We start from the raw sequence: 24,881 nt of genomic DNA on the forward strand, positions 1-24,881 counted from the left end.
GATGTTGGGTAAATTACTTAACTCCTCTAAACTTCAGTTTCTTCAGATGTAAAAATAAAAATATCTACCTAACAAAGCAGATGCTTAATTTCTTTTCCCTTTTGCAGTGTTTTTGATTTAACCAAACCAGTTTGAAAATTAAATAAGGAAATTGGGAGAGGGTCAAGAGAAAAATTCTAAGTACTGAAATTAAGAGAGAAAAAAAATACTTACAAAAGTAAATTAATCAAACTTATAAGGCAAGGGCATATGCTTTCTTTGTGGGCCAGACATGATCTGGAAAATTTTCATACATTAATTCTGATTTGTCAAAATGAACTGTATTTTATAAAGGAGAATGGCAAAATTCCCTAATCTATGAGACCATAATCACAGCGTCACTATGCATAAAGCCATAAGTGTGCTTCTTTCTCCCTATTGTTATAAAAATAATTTATACCTCTGGTAGAACCTAATTAAATACTAATGTTCTTAACAGGTAGTGGGCTACTGAACTTAAGAGTACAACCACAACTTTAACAACCTCCACATATTCCTTACCATGACTACTACCATTGACTTTGAGCAGGCTGAAACAATAGTGGGCACACTGGGGCCCATTGGCCAATCCCTGGAGCATTTTCAAATAAGGAATATAAATAGTTGGTGGCAACAGGTCACCCATTTGCCTAACGAACTTTGACAAGACAACCTGAAAAAGAGAAAAACAAATAGTTTATATAACGTGTATCCTAACTTTAAGGCAACACGGACTAGCTAATAAAGACTACATATAAACTAAAAGTAGTGCTCTGACTTAACCCTCACAAAAGACAAATTTAACTGATACTCTATTGATGAAAAATTGTGTTCTAAGCTTGTCATTAGCAATTTACTGCAATTATAAAATAACATCTTTGTGAACTAAAAGTATATTTTTTTCAAAATATCTCAAATGTCACAAAAGACCACTCACATTTTAAATATGTAAGACAGGTAACGTTTACTTATCCAAAATCAATTCAAAGGTACACTTAAAATCCAGATTTCCTAGCTCCCAGTCAAATTAGTATGAAGACCTAAGAACATGAAATTGTTTTTGATGGTAGCTTGAGTTTACTCTGTTCTGTGGTCTCACCAATGCCACATTCCCATACTCCTGTTCTTTAAGTTCATTTTTTAATTTTCCCTTTTTTCTTACATATGTCTTAAACCTATTACCAACAACTAACAATATTACTCAAGCTCACTAGCTGGAACTCAGAACTGACAATACTACAGATGTCTGGTAGGTTTAACAATGGTTTTATGATGATGTAGAAAAATAACTTTATTTTTAAAAGAGATAAACTTACTTAAATATTGAGGGGTAGAATTCATATATTTGCTTATAATTTACTTTAAAATAAAATAAAAGTAAAAGTAATATAGTAGATGAAGCAAACATCATAAGATGTTAAGATATGAAATTAAAATGTAGGGTATTCCTTATAATTCCTTCTTCCATATGTTTCAAATTTTTCGTAACAGTGAGCTTTCTTAAAAACTTTAAAAATTTTTAAATAAATCCTTCTCCAAAATATTTTTTTTTTTTGAGACAGGGTCTTACTCTGTCACCCAGGCTGGAATGTCGTGGCACAATCACAGCCACTGCAGCCCAAATAATCCTCCCACCTCAGCCTCCTGTGCAGATGGGACCGCAGGCACGCACCACCATGCCTGGTTAATTTTTAAGACATTTTTTGTAAAGACAGGGTTTCACCATGTTGCTCAGACTAGTCTCAAACTCCTGAGCTCAAGCAATCTGCCTATCTTGGCCTCCCAAAGTGCTAGGATTACAGATGTGAACCACTATGCCCAGCTCAAAACCTATTTTTTAAATAGGGAAAACACTGAAACAATACAGTTTAAAAAATGGCATCTGGTCTGGACTCCAGAAAAAATAAAAAACATATAGCATAAAAGCTTCTAGAACAGAAATCCCCCAAAATTAACACTTGCGTGGCAATCTGCCCCAACTCGTTATTTTTTTAATTTTTTTTAAAGAGACAGGGTCTGTCTCTGTTGTCTAAGCTGGAGTGCTGTGGTGTAACCATGGCTCAGTGTAACCTCAAACTCGAGGGCTCAAGGGGTCCTCTTGCCTCAGCCTGAGCAGCAAGGACTACAGGCTCATGATACCACACCGAGCTAATTTTTTTGTAGAAATGAGGGTCTCACTATGTTGCCCAGGCTGGTCTCAAATTATGGCCTCAAGCGATCCTCCCACCTCAGCTTCCCAAAGCACCAGGATTACAGGTGTGAGCTACTGCATAGCAATTCATTTTATTTGCCTCTGCACATCATACTTTAGTTAACACAGAATGAATTCTGCCTATATTATCTACAGACTCATAGGCATTTTGCCATCAATTAAAACGTTTACGATTTCTCCTTTAATACTTGTACCTCTCCTATCCCCCCAAACTTGGTAAGAATTATGTATATTGGTTATTGTCATGTCTATGGAGAACAAACTAAAATACTAATAAAATTCAAGCAGGACACAGTGTCCCATGCCTGTAATCCACGGCTTTACAAGGGCTGATTGAAGCCAGGAGTTACACACTAGCCTGGTCATCATAGCAAGACCCTGTCTTTTAAAAATAAATAAATAACAAAGAGACTAGATGCCTTTCTGCCTCTAATAATTCAACATATATCCAGTATCTAATAAAGGGTTGACTACATAAACTTCAAAATCAACAGTACTTAAATTTTAAGGGTTTCAAATTTTCTTTTATAAAAGAAAAAAGTAGGCGGGGCGCGGTGGCTCATGCTTGTAAATCCAGCACTTTGGGAGGCTGTGGCAGATGGATCACTTGAGCTCAGGAATTACAGACCAGCCTGGGTAACATGGCAAAACCCCATCTCTACAAAAAACACAAAAATAAGCCAGGTATGCTGGTGCACGCCTGTAGTCCCAACTACTCTGGGGGCTGAGGCGGGAGGATCACTTGCACCCAGGAAGTCTAAGCTACAGTGAGCTGAGATCGTACCACTGCACTCCAGCCTGGGTGACAGAGTGAGACTCCGTCTCAAAAAAAAAAAAAAAGTATTAATCTCTAAAGGTTACACTAGTGATCATTTGTGTTAACAGCGATAAAATCAGGAAGTAACATCTTTCATGTTTTCAAGACTCCCAACCACAGTACCAGAGTATAAAAGAGGAAAACCTAAAGACTCACCTGGCGTTGAGGGGGCCGCTGATGAGCCACCCCTAGATAAGAACCCATAATAGTTGGAGTCTGAAGAGGCTCTGAGAGACACCAATATTCTAGAGCAAGCTCCAGATGATAAGGATTTTTTTTATATAGCTCGCCAATCTACAAAGAATAAACAAAGACTGTAGGGAAATGTATATGACTCAAAAAGTACTTTCAATTTAAAAAGGACATTTAAAGTATTAGACCTGAAATTTTCCAAAGTTAGGGGAAAAAATAATGAAAAGAGGGAAAGAGGACAAGCTTTCTAATATAAAGGCTTACCAATAGCATTAAGTGTTCCAGATCCCTTCTAAGTGAAATGGGGGGTTCATTACCCATCTGCATACTCATGTGAATCATTCGAGCATCTTCATCTGCCCGATTCCTCAGCTGCTTCACCTATTAAATTTATTAGATATAGTTTAATATGTAAATATATTATTGTATATGCTAATAATAATGAAATCAGGCAACTGTCATAGAGTGATTATATATAAGAAAAACACTGTTTAACTCTCTATTCCACTTTAGATGACATGAAGAAACATTCCAGGAATCTTAATTGCAATATTACCATCCATAATTTATAATATCTTAAAACTTGAATGCATTTTCCACTACAGAGAAGTTGAAATTAACTGTAGTGTTTCTCAATGGGACATTATTGACATTTGGACACATTTCTTCACTGCGTTGGATTATCCTGAATATTCCAGGTCATTTAGCATCCCTGGAACCACCTACTAACTATCAATAACAACACTGGCGTGTCACCATAACAAGCAAAACTGGCCCCACTCATTTCCAAACACACTCTGAAGAACATTATAGCCTCAGTTGAGAATCACCGCTTCACAACATAGGTGTGAACTAAATACCAACAAAAATAAGAAACAAATTCTGTTAAAAAAAAAAAATCATAGCTAGACAAATCCATAATTATACTTGGAAATGCTAACACTCCTCTCTCAATATTCAATAGAACAAGTACACAGAAAATCAGTAAGGATATGGAAAACTTGAAAAACTGTATCAACAAACTTGACTTATTTGATATTTATAGAATATTCCACAGAACAGCACCAAAATATGTGCTCCTTTCAGGTGTACATAGACCATTTACCAAGATAGGCCATATTCTGAGCCATAAAACAAACCTCAACAAATTTAATATAACTGAAATTCTACAAGGTATGTCTCTGAGCACAACAGAATTAAACTAGAAACCTATGACAGAGATCTGAAAGTCTCTGAAATATTTGGAAATTAAACAACACACTTCTAAACAACCCATCAATCAAAGGAGTCTCAAGGAAAATTAGAAAACATATTAAACTGAACAAAAAAGAAAATGTAACATATCAAAATTTGTGTGGCACAGCTAAAGCAGTGAGTGGAGGTAAATTTATAGCATTATTAAATGCTTATATTAGAAAAAAGAAAGATTTCAAATGAACAATCTAAGCTTCTATCTTAAGAAACAAAATTAAAGGAGCAAATTAAACCCAAGGCAAAAGGAAGAAAATAATAAAAATAAGAGCAGAAATCAATAATGGTGAAGCAAAAATATAAGAAAATCAATCAAGCAAAAAGCTAATTCACTGAAAAGATCAATAAGATCAATAAACTTCCATAAGGGTTAATTAAGAACCGGGGGAGAAGATACAAATTACCAAATTTAGGAATTAAAGAGAAAAATCAATGTAGATTCCATAAAAACAAAAAGAATACAAGAATCCTAAGGGCAAATTTATGATAATCAATTTATACTTTTCAGGAGATAAGGTATCAAACTGCACAATATATTACAAGTGTAGACCCTTCAAGGTGCTTTTAAAAAATATACATTTGAAATAGATGGTTTTATAATATAAACACACAAAAAAAGATGTTTTCTCCCTCATTTACTTCCTGCCAACATTTGATGGCTTCTTTGGCACAAAACAGCACACGGAGCATATACTATAAGGAACTGTTTGAATCGCTTTTCAGATGACAGTTACAGCTCAAGCCACCTATTCAAAAGTAGCCTTTACATTATGGTTTTTAAAATCCATTATTTTACCTGTATCTATGCTGAAGCCCTTTTATACACTGCAATTCAGGATCTAAACAATTGGGCCAGGCATGGTGGCTCACGTCTGTAATCCCAGCACTTTGGGAGGCCGAGGTGGGTGGATCACCTGAGGTTGAGAGTTTGAGACCAGCCTGGCCAATATGGTGAAACCCCATCTCTACTAAAAATATAAAAAATTAGCTGGGCACGGTGGCGGGTGCCTGTAACCCCAGCTACTTGGGAGACTGTGGCACGAGAATCGCTTGAACCCAGGAGACTGAGGTTGCAGTGAGCCAAGATCACACCACTGCACTCCAGCCTGGGCACAACAGAGGGAGACTCAATCTCAAAACACAAACAAAAAAACAATTAAATAAAGCAATTTTAGCACTAACCCTTAGGGTGGCATGGGGTTAGTAATTTTCTACCCACAGAAGTATTTACTAATTACTTTCTCATTTATAAACCATTCACAGTGTTGTCAAATATTTCTTTCTGCTGACTTATCCCCAGTTAGGAGGACTTATTTCATGAGTCACGAACTGATTCATAAGATGTACCACAACTACTGGCAAATGTTAGCCTAAATTAAAAAATTTTTAGCTGGGTGCGGTGGCTCACGCCTGTAATCCAAGCACTTTGGAGGCCAAGGCGGGCGGATCACCTGAGGTGGGGAGTTCAAGACCAGCCAGACCAACATGGTGAAACCCCGTCTTAAAAAAAAAAAAAAAAAAAAAAAAAATTTATTAGTTTCCAAAACATAAAGCTAATCAGTTTTAAATTACTTTATAAAATTCTTTTACTATTTATTCATCCTACATTATTATTATTACACTTACCTTCATTGGCATAAGTGCAAGGAAATCTGTGATGAGATTATGGACTCTGCGAATATAAAATTCATCCTGATAAAAGTTTTCTGATACCACTACAGATTCAGTGAGGAACAGGAAAACGTTGTCAGCAATTGCGAGCTCTGCCATTGCTTCATCCGCCTCTGTGAATTCTGCCAGAGCTAGAAATACATTTTAAAAAACAGTACATGGAGAAAAAGTCATTAACCCAGATTGTAATTATATCTCATAATACTCTGCTGATGGTTCAGACATCTTCCCAGCATTCTAGCATGTGCTATGCACAAAACGAGACTATATATAACTGTAATTGATTCATAAACCCCAAAGAACTACTTGAATGTATATTAGAAAAACACATACTCTTCTAAATAAAAACATAATGAATGAAAATTATTTTACAGATGTGTGATGCAACACTGATGTAGTCAGGGAGCTATTATCCAAACATTAACATATTAAATGGTGTTAAGGCTTTAATCCCAATGAAATCTCATGGATCATATGAAAAGTCTTCAATCCAAGACCAAATCCCGAACATGAATAGGTAACTAATTGTATTAATTTGGTAACCAGGTAGCTAAATTTTAAAAACCAAATTTTAACTCGAATATAAACTTGTATAACTGTAATTTTTGTAATATTTTATTTGGAAAATATCAAGTACATATCTAAAAATAAGTATAATAAACCTCCACATACCCATCACCTATTTCAATACTATCAATTTACGATCAATCTTACTTCATCTATATCTTCCTCTCTCCACTCACATTTCATTAAAGCAAATTCCAGATTCCAGACAATTTAACATTTTACCACTATTTGCAGTATACAACTCAAAAACATACTTAAGAAACAAAGCAAAAATTCACTACATACACACACACAACACCATTATTGTATATTTTATTTTATTTTATTTTATTTTATTTTGTGAGACAGGGTCTCTGTCACCCAGGCTGGAGTGCAGTGGTGCAATCTCAGCTCACCACCTCTGCCTCCCAGGTTCAAGCAATTCTCAGGCCTCAGCCACCCAAGTAACTGGGATTATAGACGTGTGCCAATATGCCTAGCTAATTTTTGTATTTTTAGTAGAGACAGGGTTTCACCATGTTGGCCAGGCTGGTTGAACTCCTGACCTCAAGTGATCCTCCCATCTCAGCCTCCCAAAGTGATGGGATTACAGTTGTGAGCCACTGCACCCAGCCATTATCATATCTTTAAAACTAATTCCTCAGTTGGGTGCAGTGGCTTCATCTAGACTGGCTTAATCTGACTTACATTCAACTTTCTGTTAAGAGTATGTCATAGGTTATGGTGTATCCTTCCATCAAGAAACACATTGCTGATTACTGCTTTTAAATTTTAAATATAACATTGCTAGATAATTGTGTGGCAATCTGGCTTTGAAAAAGACTACTACACAGCTTATTCTATTTGACTATCACACAGATCAAATACAAAGTCTGTTGCTCAAAGTACATTTTCATTGCCTTGAAAGGGTCAGGAATAGATAAAAGCCAAGAGAGTCTCAAACAGGAAAATGTATGTTTATAGTTTGTTTTTTATTTTTTAAATTATTATTATGATTATATATATTTTTTTGAGACAGAGTCTCGTTCTGTCACCCAGGCTGGAGTGCAGTGGAGCTATCTTGGATCACTCCACCTCCTGGGTTCAAGCAATTATCCTGCCTCAGGCTCCCAAGTAGCTTGGATTACATGCATGTGGTACCATGCCTGCCTAACTTTTTGTATTTTTAGTAGAGACAGGGTTTCACTGTGTTAGCCAGGATGGTCTTGACCTCCTGACCTCATGATCTGCCCACCTTTGCCTCCCAAAGTGCTGGGATTACAGGCGTGAGCCACTGCACCCAGACTGTTTTTTTAATGTTTTGTTTTGTATTTTGAAAAAAAGTCTGCATATCAGTCAGGTGTGATGGCTCATGCCTGTAAGGCCAACATTTTGGGAAGCCAAGACAGAAGGATGGCTTGAGCCCAGGAGTTCGAGACCAGCCTGGGCAACATAGTGAGACCTCATCTCCACAAAAAAATCAAAGAATTAGCTGGACATGATGGCACATGCCTGTGGTCCCACCTACTTTGGAGGCTGAAGTGGAAAGATCACTTGAGCCCAGGAGTTTGAGGTCAGTGAGCCATGGTCACACCACTGCACTACAGCGTGGGCAACAGGTAAAGACCCCATCTCAAGCAAACAAACAAAAATCTGCACATTTACTCATATTATACAAACTCCTTGAGAATAAAATATTTTCTTAATTCTTTATTATGACTAGTAATAATGATTGTAAAATTACTAATTATTGTTTTTAATAACAATTTTTTTCAAACCTTTACTTGAATTCAAAAACACTGGAATTAAAAGAGAACTCAAAAATGACTTTTTTTTTTTTGAAATAGATTACTCTGCTGCCCAGGCTGGAGTGCAGTGGTGAGATCATGGCTCACTGCAACCTCTGCCTCCCAGTTTTAGCTATCCTCCAGCCTCAGCCTACCAAGTAGGTAGGATTATAAGCATGTACCACACACCCAGCTAATTTTCGTACTTTTAGCAGAGACCAGGTTTCGCCATGTTGGCCAGGTTGGTCTTGAACTCCTGACCTCAAGTGATCTACCTGCCTGAGTCTCCCAAAGCTCTGAGATTATAGGCATGAGCCACTATGTCCAGCCAAAAAATTACTTCTGGAACACCATTTAGGTAACAAGGCATCATTAATGTCTTAATATAAATTGAGTTTCAATGCTTAAAAACAGTATGGTAAAATTCTATAAAGCTTAGTGAAATTACAAAGATACTTGTTTTTGTTTTTGTGGTTTTTTGAAATGGAGTGTCACTCTGTCGCCCAGGCTGGAGTGCAGTGGCGCGATCTCGGCTCACTGCAACCTCCGCCCTGCCCCCCACCCCCCCACTCCCCCAACCCAGGTTCAAGAGATTCTCCTGCCTCAGTCTCATGAGTAGCTGGGATTACAGATGCGAGCCACCATGCCCGGCTAATTTTTTGTGTTTTTAGTGGAGATGGGGTTTTGCCATATTGGCAGGCTGGTCTTGAACTCCTGAACTCAAGTGATCTGCCTGCCTCAGCCTCCCAAAGGGCTCAGATTATAGGCATGAGTCACTGCACTGGCCAATGCTTGTTTTTTAATTTTTTTTGAGACTGAGTCTTGCTTTGTCACCAAGGCTGGAGTACAGTGGCACCATCCTGACTCACTGCAACCTCCACCTCCTGGGTTCATGCTATTCTCCTATCTCAGCCTCCCGAGTAGCTGGGACTACAGGTGCATGCCACCACGCGAGGCTAATTTTTTTGTCTTTTTAGTAGAGACAGGGTTTCACCATGTTAACCAGGATGGTCTCAATCTCCTGACCTCATGATCCACCCACCTCAGCCTCCCAAAGCGTAAAGATTTCAGGCACCACATCCAGCCTGTGTTTCAAATTTTTTTTTGAGATATGGTCTCACTCCATCACCCAGCCTGGAGTGCAGTGGAACAATTTCAGCTCACTACAGCCTCTGCCTCCACCTCCTGGGCTTAAGTGATCCTCCCGTCTCAGCCTCCTGAGTAGCTGGGACTACAGTTAAGCACATGCCACCACGCTGGTCTAATTTTTAATTTTTTATAGTGACAGGGTCTCACTGTACTGCCCAGCGTTGTCATGAACTCCTGGGCTCAAGCAATCCTCCCACCTCGGCATCCCAAAATGCTGGATTACAGGCATGTTGCCCAGGCTGGTCTCGAATTCCTGTCTCTACTAAAATACAAAAAATCAGCCAAGCATGGCAGTGTGCACCTGTAGTCCCAGCCACTCAGGAGGCTGAGGCAGGAGAACTGCTTGAACCCAGGAGGCAGAGCTTGCAGTGAGCTGAGATCATGCCACTGTACTCCAGCCTGGGCAACAGAGCAAGACTCCGTCTTCAAAAAAAAAAGATATTAACTATCATATAGCCACTTAAAAGGTTAAAAGGTAATTTTATGTCAGATAAATACTGAAATCAGACTTATAAATAAAGATGGTATATGTACAGGTGAGAAACAGAATTTGTACAGGAAGGCAAAAGTCTAATCAGCTATCAGCATTTAGATATATAGGCTGATACACAGACATTAAGTGGCCAAAGAAAGACTCCTAACACACAAAAAAAGCTTTCTGCAAACATTTTGGGAACAACATGACACTAGTGAAAACAAAATGATCTGGAATTACACAATTGGTAAGATACTAGAATCTGTTGATACTATAGGATTAGAAAACTGACATAAATTTTAAACTTGAATAAAGCCTTTCCAGATTTACCATAAAAAGATACAGACAACAACAATTTTTTGGGCTTCGAGTTCCAGGTACAGGTAGTTCTCATTCTGTTAGAATAAACCCCTACTCATAAGACAAATAATAATGTAAATGTAAATAGCAGAATAAGATATGCTACAGCGAATTAATATATTGTTGGCCAGGTACGGTGGCTCACGTCTGTAATCCCAGCACTTTGGGAGGCTGAGGCAGGCAGATCACGAGGTCAGGAGATCGAGACCATCTCGGCTAACACAGTGAAACCCCGTCTCTACCAAAAATACAAAATACTAGCCTGGCATGGTGGCGTGCGCCTGTAGTCCAAGCTACTCAGGAGGCTGAGGCAGGAGAATTGCTTGAACCGGGAGGCGGAGGTTGCAGTGAGCCAAGATCATGCCACTGCACTCCAGCCTGGGAGACAGCATGAGACTCTGTCTCAAAAAAAAAAAAAAAAAGACTGTTAAAAGTCCAGATTCTGACCAGGCGAGGTGGCTCACGCCTGTAAACCCAGCACTCTGAGAGGCTGAAGCAGGTAGATCACCTGAGGTCAGGAGTTCGAGGCCAGCCTGGCCAACGTGGTGAAACCCCATTTGTACTAAAAATACAAAAGATTAGCCAGGTATGGTGGCATGCACCTGTAGTCCAGTTACTCAGGAGGCTGAGGCAGGAGAGTCACTTGAACCCAGGAAGTAGATGTTGCAGTGAGCCAGGACTGAGCCACTGCACTCCAGCCTGGGCCACAGAGTGAGATTCCGTCTCAAAAAATAAAAGTCGGGATTCCAAATCTGTTCTTGATTGATCCAAATACTTCCTTTTTAATACACTGTATGAAAAAATAATCTTTTTTAATTCAACACAATGTGAAAAATTAAGTTTGTGACCAACCAAGAAGGAAAATGCATAAAAATAAAAGGAACAGTAAATTTCAATTTTAAAAAACATTTAATATGACACTGTCATTCCAAATTTTAAACTCATACCCTGAAGGCAGTATTGTCACTGGCTCCAAGAATGGGAAATAGGATTTTATATAATATTTCTGAGAAACAAGGATAAAAAAGTCTGTATTTCACTACTACACTAAAAAGTTTCATTTAATACAACTCTGGGTATCTTCCTATGCTTGTGCTTATGTACGTCAAGGATAACACTCCTTCCAAAAATTTCATTAAGCGCTAACATGCTGTTTCTCATAACAAAATTACCTACAATCAATTTACCTGTCACATCAGGTAGCTGGGATATTCCCCTCAATGCCAGTGCCCAGGCAAGTCTAACAGTGGCTTGGAGTCCAGGCAGTTTCCAAAGCTGTGAGTCCTGAAGACGAGAGTGAATTGTTGCAATGTACTGTTTTTCTGTCAACAGTGGAAACTGATGAATCATATCTGAAAACACAAAAAGAGACCACTTTACCAAACACTAGATAAATTTTCACTTTTCATATGCAGAAATAATGTCTTAAAGTCAGAAAATCTGAGCATTCTCATAAAAGAATAATGACTACTTTCTTTCTTTCTTTTTTTTTTTTGAGATGGAGTGAGTCTTGCTCTGCCATTCAGGCTGGAGTGCAATGGCACAATCTCCACTCACTGCAATCTCCATCTCCCGGGTTCAAGTGATTCTCCTGCCTCAGCCTCCAGAGTAGCTGAGATTACAGGGACACGCCACCACACCCAACTGGTTTTTTTTTTTTTGTATTTTTAGTAGAACCAGGGTTTCACCATGTTAACCAGGATGGTCTCAATCTCCTGAGCTTGTGGTCCACCTGCCTCAGTCTCCCAAAGTGCTGGGATTACAGGCGTGAACCACCACGCCCAGCCAGAATAATGACAAATTTCAACATGCCAAAAGGTACACTATTGTTGATTGCACACATACTAAAAACAAAAACAGCAAATAGCAATAATCCTAAATTTTAATTTCACTATTTTCAGTTATCTTTCTAAGTGTACTACAAATAAACTAGAAAACAGTTAAAGATACTCATTTTTTCTGCACATAAATTCTAAAATATAAATCATGTTATCTAACGATCATAAAAAGTTTATTTCCTTCACAGAAAACACAGGTCAAAGATAACATTACTGGAATGACAGGCACCGTCTCGCAGAATGTTTTAATAAAAAGTCTGAAAATATAAATAAATGGTAAAGAAACAAGCAATTAAGTAAATTACGCATGTGCAATCATGAACATGTATAATATATGCTTTAATATTTTCCATTCCAAATCCCCCCCAATATAGAATTAACAGGATTGCAGTTGTTTTTTTTAATGTGATCTTATACATAAATATTCAAATATGAACGGACTGCACACACAGGAACAGAGCAGTCTATCTTAGTAGGTAAATCAGTGTCCTTTTTAAATGTTATCCCCACAATTTTAAATCTGATTTTTTTTAATGTAGGAAAATGTATAAAACTCAATACCATCTCGTTCCTCTGTGCTTTGCTCTATAAAACGGATATCAAAACAGTACAGAAGCGCCATAAGAAGACCCAGATTCACTGCATCCAGTGAGCCATTAGCCTCAACTGTCACTCTTTCCAAATGTCCAATAAGGAGGAGAGTATCTTCTTTGCCTAAAGGTGACTGGCAAGCCCAGGCAAAAAGGCTTTCTGCCAGAGACTGCCTGCACTCCTTAATGAGATCAGAAACCTAGAAATAAAAACATATGACTATCAGTATCAATAAGTTACTGTGAAGTCTGGTCTTATTCCAAAGTACAAACTACCTTTTACAAAGGTGAATAAAATAAACCTATCTAAATTCACAAGTGATCCTAAGACATCACCTCTGGAACTCAGAACAAACCCTACTGTTTGTTCCTTATCCTGAAATTCCTTAAGAAATTGAGACGACCAATTTCTTCTTCATTTCATAAAAAGAGCTAGAATGGCACATAAATGACTATACAGAAGCTGAAACAACTGCAAGTCAATTTTATGGACACAGCTGACTACAAGCCTTAACCTATATTATTAGCAGACTATAATTAAAAACAATTTCTTGTATACTATATTTTCAAACAGTAGTACTGTGAATTTTCAATGTTCCCAACACAAAGAAATAATAAATGTTTGAGGTGATGGATATGCTAATTATGTTGATTTGATTATTACACATCATACATATGCATCAAAATACTACACTGTACCCTATACATATGTACAGTTTTGTGTCAATGAAAAATAAAAAATAAAATTTTTTAAAAACATGGCAATTAGGCATGGTGTCAGCTACATAACTCTTCCTGAAAAAATGAATATTCTAACTGTCATAATATTTCTTTTTTTTTTTTTTTTTTTTTTTAGATGGAGTCTCACTCTGTCACCCAGGCTGGAGTGCAATGGAACGATCTTGGCTCACTGCAACCTCTGCCTCCCAGGTTCAAGCGATTGTCCTGCCTCAGCCTCCCGAGTAGCTGAGATTACAGGCACATGAAACCATGCCCAGCTAATTTTGGTATTTTTAGTAGAAACAGGGTTTCACCATCTTGGCCAGGCTGGTGTCAAACTCCTGACCTTGTGATCCACCCGCCTCCGCCTCCCAAAGTGCTGGGATTACAGGCGTGAGCCACTGCGCCCGGCTATCATGATATTTCTACATCTGAGGTTTGACAGACAACTCATGAACTGATTTTGTTGAACCCTTGCCTCTTTGCGATGTTTTTCACTGCCCAAACCTCTCTCTCGCTGTAGTTTCTCAAACTCATTATTCACATCAATCTGTGACACCAGGGTAAGGACTTTATAAGTCAATCCTTGCTCCATCAGTTCATCTGTAAAGCGTGTGATCATGGAAGCCAGCTCTGGGCTGTAATGAAAAGAAATCAATAAACTATGTTAAATAATACTGCTTATGCTTCCTCATAATAACAGGTATAGCAAATGCTCTTTTTTTTTGAGAAAGGGTCTTGCTCTGTCACCCAGGCTGGAGTGCGGTGGCGTGCTCACAGCTCACTGCAGCCTTGATCTCCCAGGCTCAAGTCATTCTCCTACCTCAGCCTCCCAAGTAGCTGGGACTACAGGTACGAGCCACTGGCTAATTTTTCTATTTTTTGTAGAGATGGGGTTTCTTCATGTTGCCTAGACTGATCTGAAACTCCTGAGCTCAAGTGATCCTCTTGCCTCTGCCTCCCAAAGTGCTGGGATTATAGACATGAGCCACTGCACCTGGGCCCAAATTATTTTTTATTTACAAACACAATAAAACAGGAATTGCTGTATCTTTCTTGGCAGAATAAGGGAGTATATTATTCAGCTTATGTTACATATTGCTTAAATTGTATATAAAAAGGGAAATACCATAATTCTTCAAGTAATTTCAATTTAACCCCTGAAATCCCAAGAAGTAAAAAGACCTGAGTTCTAGTGTCCATGTCTTTCCCCGTCTAGACTGTATCAAGACTTTCAAGGAATTTGCCATGCATCGCTTTCCATCCCAGTATAAAAGAACAGCTACTAATCCTCTGGTAAGGCCAGGAAAATGTGGTTGTTGGTGCTCTCCTAAAAAAGGAAGTTGAGAAATAATATTGTTAATAAACACATAATGTGTTTAGAAAGAGACAAAAATCAATATAACAATGTTCAGTTCAAAGAATCACAGTAGCTCAGGGCTTAAGGGGCTTTGGGGTCCTCTACTACAAACATCCACCCACTGTCTAACTCCTTGCTCAACATATTAGAGGGCCGATCCATTATGCCCGAACACCAGCAGAAACATGAAATTCACCATTTTCCAAACTCTCAATTTCTAACTGTCATGTTTATGTGATTTGTACATACTGGGTGAGAATCTTTTGGTCTCACTGTTGTTCACTAAATTTAATTTTATTCAATGCCCATTTTACTATCTCATATGGAATCTTTCAAATATTTCTAAGTTTCTTCCCTCAGAATCTTCTCTGAAAATTAAATAACATTTTTATAATTCAAGTCGACTCACCATTTTAACTGCGCTCCTTTGAATGACTTCTACATTTTTTTTTGTTTGAGTCAGAGTCTCATTCCGTCGCCTAAGCTGAAGTGCAGTGGTGCCATCTCAGCTCATTGCAACCTCTGCCGCCCAGGTTCAAGCAATTCTCCTGCCTCAGCCTCCCAAGTAGCTGAGATTACAGATGCCTGCCATCGCACCTGGCTAATTTTTGTATTTTCAGTAGAGACAGGGTTTCACCATGTTGGCCAGGCTGGTCTTGAACTTCTGACCCTCATGATCTACCCACCTCGGCCTCCCAAAGTGCTGAGATTACAGGCATGAGCCACTGTGCCCAGCCAAGTTCTACTTTTTTTTAAGAGTATTTTGCCTATAGTTTCAGTTTCATTTCTTCATTTCCTATAGCTTTCTTCTCCCCTTACTGCAATTGCTCCTCTATTCTACTCCTTTCTGTTCCCCAAATTCATCACTTTGCTTCACCCTCTTGCACAAACAATTTCTTCTGCCTGGATGCCCTTCATCCTCCCAAATAACCACCTATTCCACCTGATGTATGCTTACTCATTTTGCAACATCTACCTTAAACTTCATGATCTTGTTAAGACTTCTGTGTACAATCAAGGTCCATCTAACCCCCTTCTCTCTGAACCATCTCTAAATCTTGCACAAAACTGCATTAATGTACTTAAATGTGTCAAAATTATTTGTTTCCACATCATTCTCAATTATTACAGTATGAGCTTATTTATACTAGTTGAGATTTTATTCATCTTTATATCACTGGAGTGATATAATTAACACCATGCCTGGCACATGGTAGGTATAGAATAAAAGATGAAAGTTCTGAGTTAAACTGAAAACTCAAGCATGTCTAATTAACATCCCCCTCATTCCCAATATCATACTTCTTTTTTTTTTTTGAGACAGAGTCTCACTCCATCGCCAGGACCCAGGGTGGAGTGCAGTGGCACAATCTCAGCTCACTGCAACCTCCGTCCCCAGGTTCAAGCAATTCTCCTGCCTCAGCCTCCTGAGTAGCTGGGACTACAGGCACGCACCATCACACCCAGCTAATTTTTGTATTTTTAGGAGAGTCGGGGTTTCACCAAGTTGGCCAAGATGGTCTCGATCTCTTGACCTCATGATCTGCCCACCTCAACCTCCCAAAGTGCTGGGATTACAGGCATGAGCCACCACACCTGGCTTATATCATACTTCTTTTAATGCAATCTTAGGTCAAAAAGGATTTTGGCAGCTATATATTATCTTTAGACATATTACACTTTTGTTCAACTGAAATGCTCATATTTTCTTCAAATGACCCCTGTTATAATTAAAACTGTCTTTTCTCTATACAGCAGCCAGAGAAATAATTTCAGAGTTAGAATTTGTTATGTAATGTCTCTGCTTAAAGCCCTCATCAACAACTTTCCATTGCAATTAGAATAAAATCCAAATATTTTTCATAGCATGCAAAAGCAAACAGGCTCTGCTTCCTGCAGTATCCGCATCTTCCTTTACTCTTCCCCTCATTTAAGATGCTCTAGCCACAATGGTCTTTTTATCCTTAAACATGCCTTTATTCCCACCTCAAGCACTGGCTGCTTGCTCTCCCTGGAAAAGCCTTACCCAGTAAGTCTGGGTGGTTGGCACCTTCTCATCATTTGGGTCTCAAGTCAAATGACCCCATCTTAGAGAGGTCTTCTCTATGGACGCTACTTAGAGCTGCCCTAGCCAGTCTCCACCTCTCTATATCCCACTGCTTTGTTTTATTTTCTTCCTGGTACTCTGTGTTATTGAAATTATCTTATTTTTTACCTATTCACGCATTAACTGAATTACTCTCTCAAAAAGAAATTCTAAAAAAGCAGTGACCTTACCTGCCTACTCACTGACAATAAGTGCTTTGTGCTATAAAACTTCTGAGATATCTTTAATGATTCTGATCACTAAACTGAAGCCTTCCTTTTAATCAAAGGTTTAAAAAGAATAGCCAGGCGTCGTGGCACATGCCTGTAATCCCAGCTCAGGAGGTTGAGACACAAGAATTCCTTGAACCGATATCATGCCACTGCACTCCAGTCTGGGCGACAGAGTGAGACTCTGTATCAAAAAAAAAAAAAAAAACAAAGATTAAAAAAGGAAATATTTTGAATATGGTTTTACCAAACTGCATCCTTAGAATCTAAACAATAAACTATTTTAAACTATGAGCAAGTAATTTTATAATTTTGCATTATTTTATCACAGTTTCAGTTAAATGTCAACCTACCAGAAAGGAGAAGCTCAACAGCCGCCAATTCTCCAATATCAAAAAGGTCACTGAGAATAAAGGCTTCTTTAATGAGCTGTTCAGGAAGAAGTTGAGTTCCCTGTCGACCCTGAATGGCGACTCCCTCTGTACTGGCTTTTTGAACCTTTTCATGCTGTTGAACATTTTTTGGCTACAATGATAAAATTGTAATTGTTATGAAAATAGCACACTCGAGATAAGGTCCTAAAGTGTTACATACAGAAGTTTATTCATGATAATTCAGCCTGGTAACATGACAAACAGAAGTATTTCTTTTTAGAACAGACTTTTATGAGGTAATATTTTGCATAACCTTCCACTTTTTATTCCAATACTACCATCTCAATAACTATTACCGCTAAACTCTGAACTACAATATTTGGAGAAAATATACAAAATAGCATACTATTTTTCAAGTTTCTAAGGAACTTTTCATTTACATAATTAAAAATGATAAGGTCTTCAAATGGGACATAACAAATGGATATATGCACTGTTTAATTACTTAGTAGAGCAAGTAATACTTTATTAATATATTATATAAAATGTGGTCTTATTTCCTAAAAGATTATTTGATACAAATATTTAACATGTGACATACAGTATAGAATTACCTGATAGATCACAAAATCTTGAAATTTCAGAATTTAAGGTTACACACCACTCATTGAATCTAGTTCCTCCATTACAGACAGAAAAACCAACATCCAGATAAGTCAAGTAACTTGTCTGTGGTCAGAAAACTCTGTAGTGGTAGAGCCAAGACTGGAAATCAGCTCAACTGGCTCACAGGCTAGGGTTCTTTCTACTAAAGAAAGCAAAAAACAAAAAAGCAAAAAGCCATTTCTTGTAACACAATCCCATAAATAGTTCTTAGATGGCTTCCTGTACATAAAAGAAAAATGCCAGATCGGGCATGGTGGATCACGCCTGCATCCTAACACTTTTGGAGGCTGAGGCAGGCAGATCACTTGAGGCCAGGAGTTCGAGACCAGCCTGGCCAACATGGTGAAACCCCATCTCTACTAAAAAAATACAAAAAAATTAGCTGTATGTGGTGGCAAGCACCTGTAATCCCAGCTACTCGAGAGGCTAAGGCAGGAGAATTGCTTGTACCCGGGAGGGACGTTGCAGTGAGCCAAGATCGTGCCACTGCACTCCGGCCTGGGTGACAGAGTGAGATTCTGACACACAAACACACACACACACAAAGGAAAAGTGCCAAACAGCAAGAAAGGCAATTTCCAAGTTTGAATCCCCTACACTTAAGTACTCTATTAGTATTGCAAAGAATTTCAAGATGCAGTAATTAAAGATACACAAGAATTACTATGTTCCATTAACACAACTTACATAATACTATGAAGACTTAAAATGTTAACGTATACCTGGAAATAAACAAAATAATCAATCTTACCAAGTTTAGATGTATTACTAACTAAAGATCAGAAATTCTAAGGAAGCTAGTATTTCTGGAATATACTAAATTTCTTAAATAGACTTTAAACATTATTAAGTTAATCTCCTAGCTAGACATAAACATAATATTAACTTCTACAGACAATAAAAAGATAATCATTGCTCCAAAGAAAAATTCCATTAAAATCACAGCAGGGCACGTATAGTGCTCACATCTGTAACTCCAACACTTTTTGAGACCACGGTAGAAAGATCACTTCAGGCCAGGAGTTCAAGACCAGCCTGGGCAACGTACCAAGACGCTATCTCTAAAAAAGATTAGCTGGGCACCATGGCACACACCTGTAGTCCCAGCTACTCAGGAGTGAGAAGCCAGGAAGGTCCCTTGAACCCAGGAGTTTAAGGCTACAGGGAGCTATAATCAGGCCGCTGCACTCCAGCCTGGAGGACAGAGCAACACTCTGTCTTTAAAAAATATCTAGAAAATAAAATCGGCCGGACGCAGTGGCTCACGCCTGTAATCCCAGCACTTTGGGAGGTCAAGGCCGGGGGATCACAAGGTCAAGAGATTGAGACCATCCTGACTAACATGGTGAAACCCCATCTCTACTAAAAAATAAAAAAATTAGCTGGGCATGGCGGCACACGCCTATAGTCCCAGCTACTCAGGAGGCTGAGGCAGAATTACTTGAACCTGGGAGGTGGAGGTTGCAGTGAGCTGAGATTGAGCCACTGCACTCCAGCCTGGCACCTGGCAAGAGTGAGACTCTACCTCAAAAAAAAAAAAAAGGAAAGAAAAGAAAATCACTGAACCACTGGAGTGAGACAGGTAACATATTTTCATTACATACGTTAAGAGTTTACTTGTAAAGATCTACTATTTGATAGCACAAGGTGATGATAGCCAATAATAATTTTATATTTTAAAATTACTATAAGAGTATAAATGGATTGTTTGGAAAACAAAGGACAAATGCTTGAGGTGATGGATGATACCCCATGATGTGATTATTTCACACTGGATGTCTGTGTCAAAACATCTCATGTACCTCATAAATATATACATCCTCTATGTACCCACAAAAATTAATTTAAAAAATGTTTTTACAATAGTTTTTACAGCTGTCATGGTGGCTCACATCTGTAATCCCAGCACTTTGGGAAGCAGAGGCAGGAGGATCGCTGAGGCCAGGAGTCCAAGACAAGCCTGAGCAACAAAGCAAGACCCTGTCTTTTTTTTTTTTTTTAAGCATTTAGGAGCATATGTTGTCAGGACCTCCTGAGGCTGTGTCAGAGTAAATAAATTTCTGAAAAGAATTTGAAAATTAAAAAAAATAATAAAAAAAAGAAAGAGAGCATTTACTTGCTTTCTCAATCTTAAAAAATAAAAATAAAAATAAACTGAAAAAGAAAATTTCTTACCGGATTTTTGAACAATGAGATGAACTCAGGTTTGTGTTTCTTCAAAATCTTATCAAGAAGGTGAACAGCTTCAGGCTGTCTTCTATAAACAGCATTTCCCACTGTATGCCAAATGTCTTTGTAAGGACCCCATAGACTAGCAGCTTTAAGAAAAAACAAATGAAACCAGCGTCAAAGAAAACATACACTTGAAAAATAACGTGAGGTTATCACCTACACATTTTAGTTATACTCACGGCTACTTTTTAATCCAAGAAGTTATCTTAATATATTAATTATATTACAAATAACTATATATTAATCAGTAAGTTACATTAGCTGTATTAATATTCACTTATATTAATATAATAAATTGATAATTATATAATATTATTAATTAAGAGACATTAATATAAAAGCACACTTTATTAAAATTCTCAAGCAATGATATAAACATCACTTTATCTAACTTACTATAAAATAAATCCTGACTTCAGGCCAGGCACAGTGTCTTACGCCTGTAATCCCAGCACTGTGGGAGACTGAGGCGGACAAATCAACTGAGGTTAGGGGTTTGAGACCAGGCTGGCCAACATGGTGAAACCCTGTCTTTATTAAAATACAAAAATTAGCCAGGCATGGTAGTATGTGCATGTAGTCCCAGCTACTTGGGAGGCTGGGGCAGGAGAATCACTCAAACCTGGGAGGCGGAGGTTGCAGTGAGCTGGGATCACACCACTGCACTCTAGCCTAGGCGACAAAATCAAAACTCCATCTCAAAAAAATTTTTTTAATTAAATAAATAAATAAAATAAATCCTGACTTTAAATTGGAATATCAGCTGAACCTAGTTTTACCACTTTATTAGCTATGTGTTCTGGAACAAGGGAAATAACCTCTTTAAACTTCATTTCCATATATACTTGTGTATGTGTGTATGTGTGTGTGTGTGTGTGTGTGTGTGTGTGTATATATATATATATATATATATATATCGTGAACACCATCTGCTTCAAAGAGCTGTAAGTTTTTAAATGAGATTAACTCAGTAAAACACACAATACAGTGCCTGTCGTATCACAGGCACTCAATAAAGATAAATGCTTTGCCTTCCTTTCCTTCTTGTCATACAGATGAAGAACATCAGTAGGAAAATATTCATATTTTATAAAACTTAGAAGCTGAAAATGTACTTGGTTTGGGCTGAGACACTAGCTACTATAAAACAGCATAGAAATACAGAATACTTTTATAAACTCATATAAAAAGGATCACATTTTAAATGCTAAACATAGTAACAATAAGCAATAATGACTGAGCTTGTGCTGTGTGCTACTAAGCATGGCCCTAATCTTTTTGCATTTATATTATGTCTTACAACACCCTATTAGGTCAGCACTAGGGCTTCCTCTATTTTATAAATATGGAAACTGAGGCAGAGAGTTCAAAATACTCACTACCTGAGGTCACACTAGATAATGTCAGAACTTAAACCCAAGCAATCTGGGCAGCAAAATGAGGCCCTAACAAGTGAATTGTATTTTCACCGTAATTTACCGGAAAGTAAATGATATACATTTATAACATAATACATAATACTTGGAAAGTGAAACTGTTTGATAAGAATTTAGGTATTTCAAAAATAGTACTAAATAGTCTAGTAAGTGAAGAAAGCAAGATCACATCTAAACATCCCTAGGAATAGTCATCTAAACTCAGCCTAACCGATTTACCCAAAAAATGTTTAAGCTCCATGGCTGAGCGCAGTGAATCACGCCTGTAATCCCAGCACTTTCTGAGGCCAAGACAGATAGATCACCTAAGGTCAGGAGTTTGAGACCAGCCTGACCAATATGGTGAAACCCTGTCACTACTAAAAATACAAAAATTAGCTGGGTGTTGTGGTGGACACCTGTAATCCCAGCTACTCTGGAGGCTGAGGCGGGAGGATCACTTGAACCTGGAAAGCAGAGGTTGCAGTAAGCCATGATTGTGCCATTGCACTCCAGCCTAAGCAATAAAGTGAAACACCATCTCAAAATAAATAAATAAATAAATAAATAAATTTAAGCTCTGTAAATGAACAGTAAAGTATCAAAGAGGATTAGACAAACGATCCTTGTCTTAAAGCTCATAAGCTGGGGACATAAAATATACGTAAGTGAAATACTCCAATAAAGGAATATGATTGTTGCCACAAACAATAAAATAATTTCAAAAGATCAAACAGATAGTCGGAGTTGGCTAAGGAATGATGGCACTTGTGCAGCATTTGAAGGATGAGGAAAATCTGGGCAACAAAAAGCCAAGAAAAAATGTGAGCAAAAGATCAGAGACAGGTGTAAAAGTGTGAAAGAGAATTCACAGAGCACTAGCAAGACTAAAGAGGTAGAAGTAGTACTTTCAAACTTTTGACTATAATCCACAGCAAGAAATATTTCATATTTCAACCCAGTACACATGTATATACAAAACTAGAACAAAAGTATTATATAAAATACTAAAATTCAGGCTGGGCAAGGTGGCTCTCACCTATAATCCCAGCACTTTGGGAGGCTAAGGCGGGCAGATCACTTGAGGCTAGGAGTTCCAGTACAGCCTGGCCAACATGGTGAAAACCCATCTTTACTAAAAATACAAAAATACTAGCCAGGAGTGGTGGCACACGCCTGTAATACCAGCTACTCGGGAAGCTAGGTGTGAGAATCACTTGAACCTGGGAGGCAGAGGTTGCAGTGAGCCAAGATCGTGCCACTGCCCTCCAACCTGGATGACAGAGCAAGATTCTGTCTCAACAACAACAAAAACCAAAATTAATTTATTGATTACATTCAATATCTGATATTTTGTGTTCTGTCCCAATTTTGGTGTCTGGCCCACTAAATTGATTTTATCTTTATTGTTTTTAAGACAGAGAGAGTCTCACTCACTCTATCACCCAGGCTGGAGTGCAGTGGCACAGTCTCCACTCACTGCAACCTCCACCTCGCAGGTTCAAGTGATCCTCCTGCCTTAGCTTCCCGAGTAGCTGGGATCACAGGCCCACCAACACACCTGTCTAATTTTTTTTTTCTTTTTTTGAGACAGAGTCTCACACTGTCACCCAGGCTGGAGTGCAGTGGCACAATCTTGGCTCACTGCAACCTCCATGCCTCCCAGGTGCTAGTGGTTCTTCTGCCTCAGTCTCCCAAGTAGCTGGGACTACAGGCACGTGCCACCACATCCAGCTAATTTTTGTATTTTTAGTAGAGGCAGGATTTCACCATATCGGTCACGTTGGTCTTGAACTCCTGACCTCATGATCCACCTGCCTCAGCCTCCCAAAGTGCTAGGATTACAGGCGTGAGCCATCATGCTGGGCTAATTTTTGTATTTTTATTAGAGACGGGGCTTTGCCATTTGGCCAGGCTGATCTCGAACTCTTGACCTCAAGTAATCTGCCTGCCTTAGCCTGCTAAAGTGCTGGGATTACAGGCGTGAGCCATAGTGCCCGGTCCCTACTAAACTGATTTTAGACTCAACATTTAAAAAAATATGAACCTAAAGCCAAAGGTTTCTGTTTGGAAATAAGCAGATAAGATACCCATATGTGTTTATAAAGACCAATTAATTACTCAACAGATAAAACTGAGAAGTAGCCCAGCTCGGTGGCTATAATCCCAGCATTTTGGGAGGCCGAGGCAGGCAGATCACCTGAGGTCAGAAGTTCGAGACCAGCTTGACCAACAAGGAAGAAACCCCATCTCTACTAAAAATACAAAATTAGCTGGGCGTCGTTGTGGGTTCCTCTAATCCCAGCTACTCAGGAGGTTGAGGCTTGAACCCGGGAGGTGGAAGTTGCAGTTATCCGAGATCGCACCATTGTACTCCAGGCTGGGCAACAAGAGCGAAACTCTGTCTCAAAAAAAAAAAAATGAGAAATAACTATAGCCTAAACATTAAAGATTGTAAATAGGGACTTCACTGAGAGACTTTATATATATATAGACTAAGGAAGACAGAATCCCAAGTCTCATGGAACTTATAAACTGATAAGACAGACAGACATTAAACAAAGAATTCTAAAAATATCAGTATAATAAAATATAAGATAAAGTACAGAGTGCTATGACAGTATATGAAAAGGGGAAGAGCCTAAACTAATCTGAAGATTAGGGCAGGAAGCAAGTGTCAGGCCTTCGATGTGGGGATGTGGGAGAATGGGACTCTGCATATCTAGATCTTCCTTACATAGAGAGATCATTCAAATCCCTGCTCTGATTCCCTGCTTTGGTCCCACACTTGCCAATCTTCTGATTAAAAATACAGCTCTACATATAAATTCCTAGCATGAAGAATGTGTTGACGAAGCAACATGAGTATCTATGCAAACATACTTCCCATTA

General features: G+C 38.4%; 1 protein-coding gene across 2 annotated transcripts in view; it reads right to left on the reverse strand.

Annotated features, from left to right (window-relative positions):
• The window catches only part of NUP205 (nucleoporin 205), an 88,676-nt gene that overhangs the window by 55,502 nt on the left and 8,293 nt on the right, over positions 1-24,881 (reverse strand). For both annotated transcript variants that reach the window (XM_064373210.1, XM_064373208.1), the window contains exons 2-11: positions 20,518-20,660; positions 17,656-17,827; positions 14,812-14,956; positions 14,105-14,264; positions 12,878-13,106; positions 11,666-11,830; positions 6,117-6,292; positions 3,504-3,620; positions 3,204-3,341; positions 541-691 (exon numbers count right to left, since the gene is read on the reverse strand). In XM_064373210.1, coding sequence (XP_064229280.1) covers positions 541-691; positions 3,204-3,341; positions 3,504-3,620; positions 6,117-6,292; positions 11,666-11,830; positions 12,878-13,106; positions 14,105-14,264; positions 14,812-14,956; positions 17,656-17,827; positions 20,518-20,660 — 1,596 coding nt within the window. The remainder of the gene's footprint in view (positions 1-540; positions 692-3,203; positions 3,342-3,503; positions 3,621-6,116; positions 6,293-11,665; positions 11,831-12,877; positions 13,107-14,104; positions 14,265-14,811; positions 14,957-17,655; positions 17,828-20,517; positions 20,661-24,881) is intronic.

Source organism: Aotus nancymaae, unplaced genomic scaffold, assembly GCF_030222135.1.
Source record: "Aotus nancymaae isolate 86718 unplaced genomic scaffold, 86718_ANA_hifiasm-v0.15.2.pri h1tg000002l, whole genome shotgun sequence".
In the NCBI taxonomy this organism is placed as follows: Eukaryota; Metazoa; Chordata; class Mammalia; order Primates; family Aotidae; genus Aotus; species Aotus nancymaae.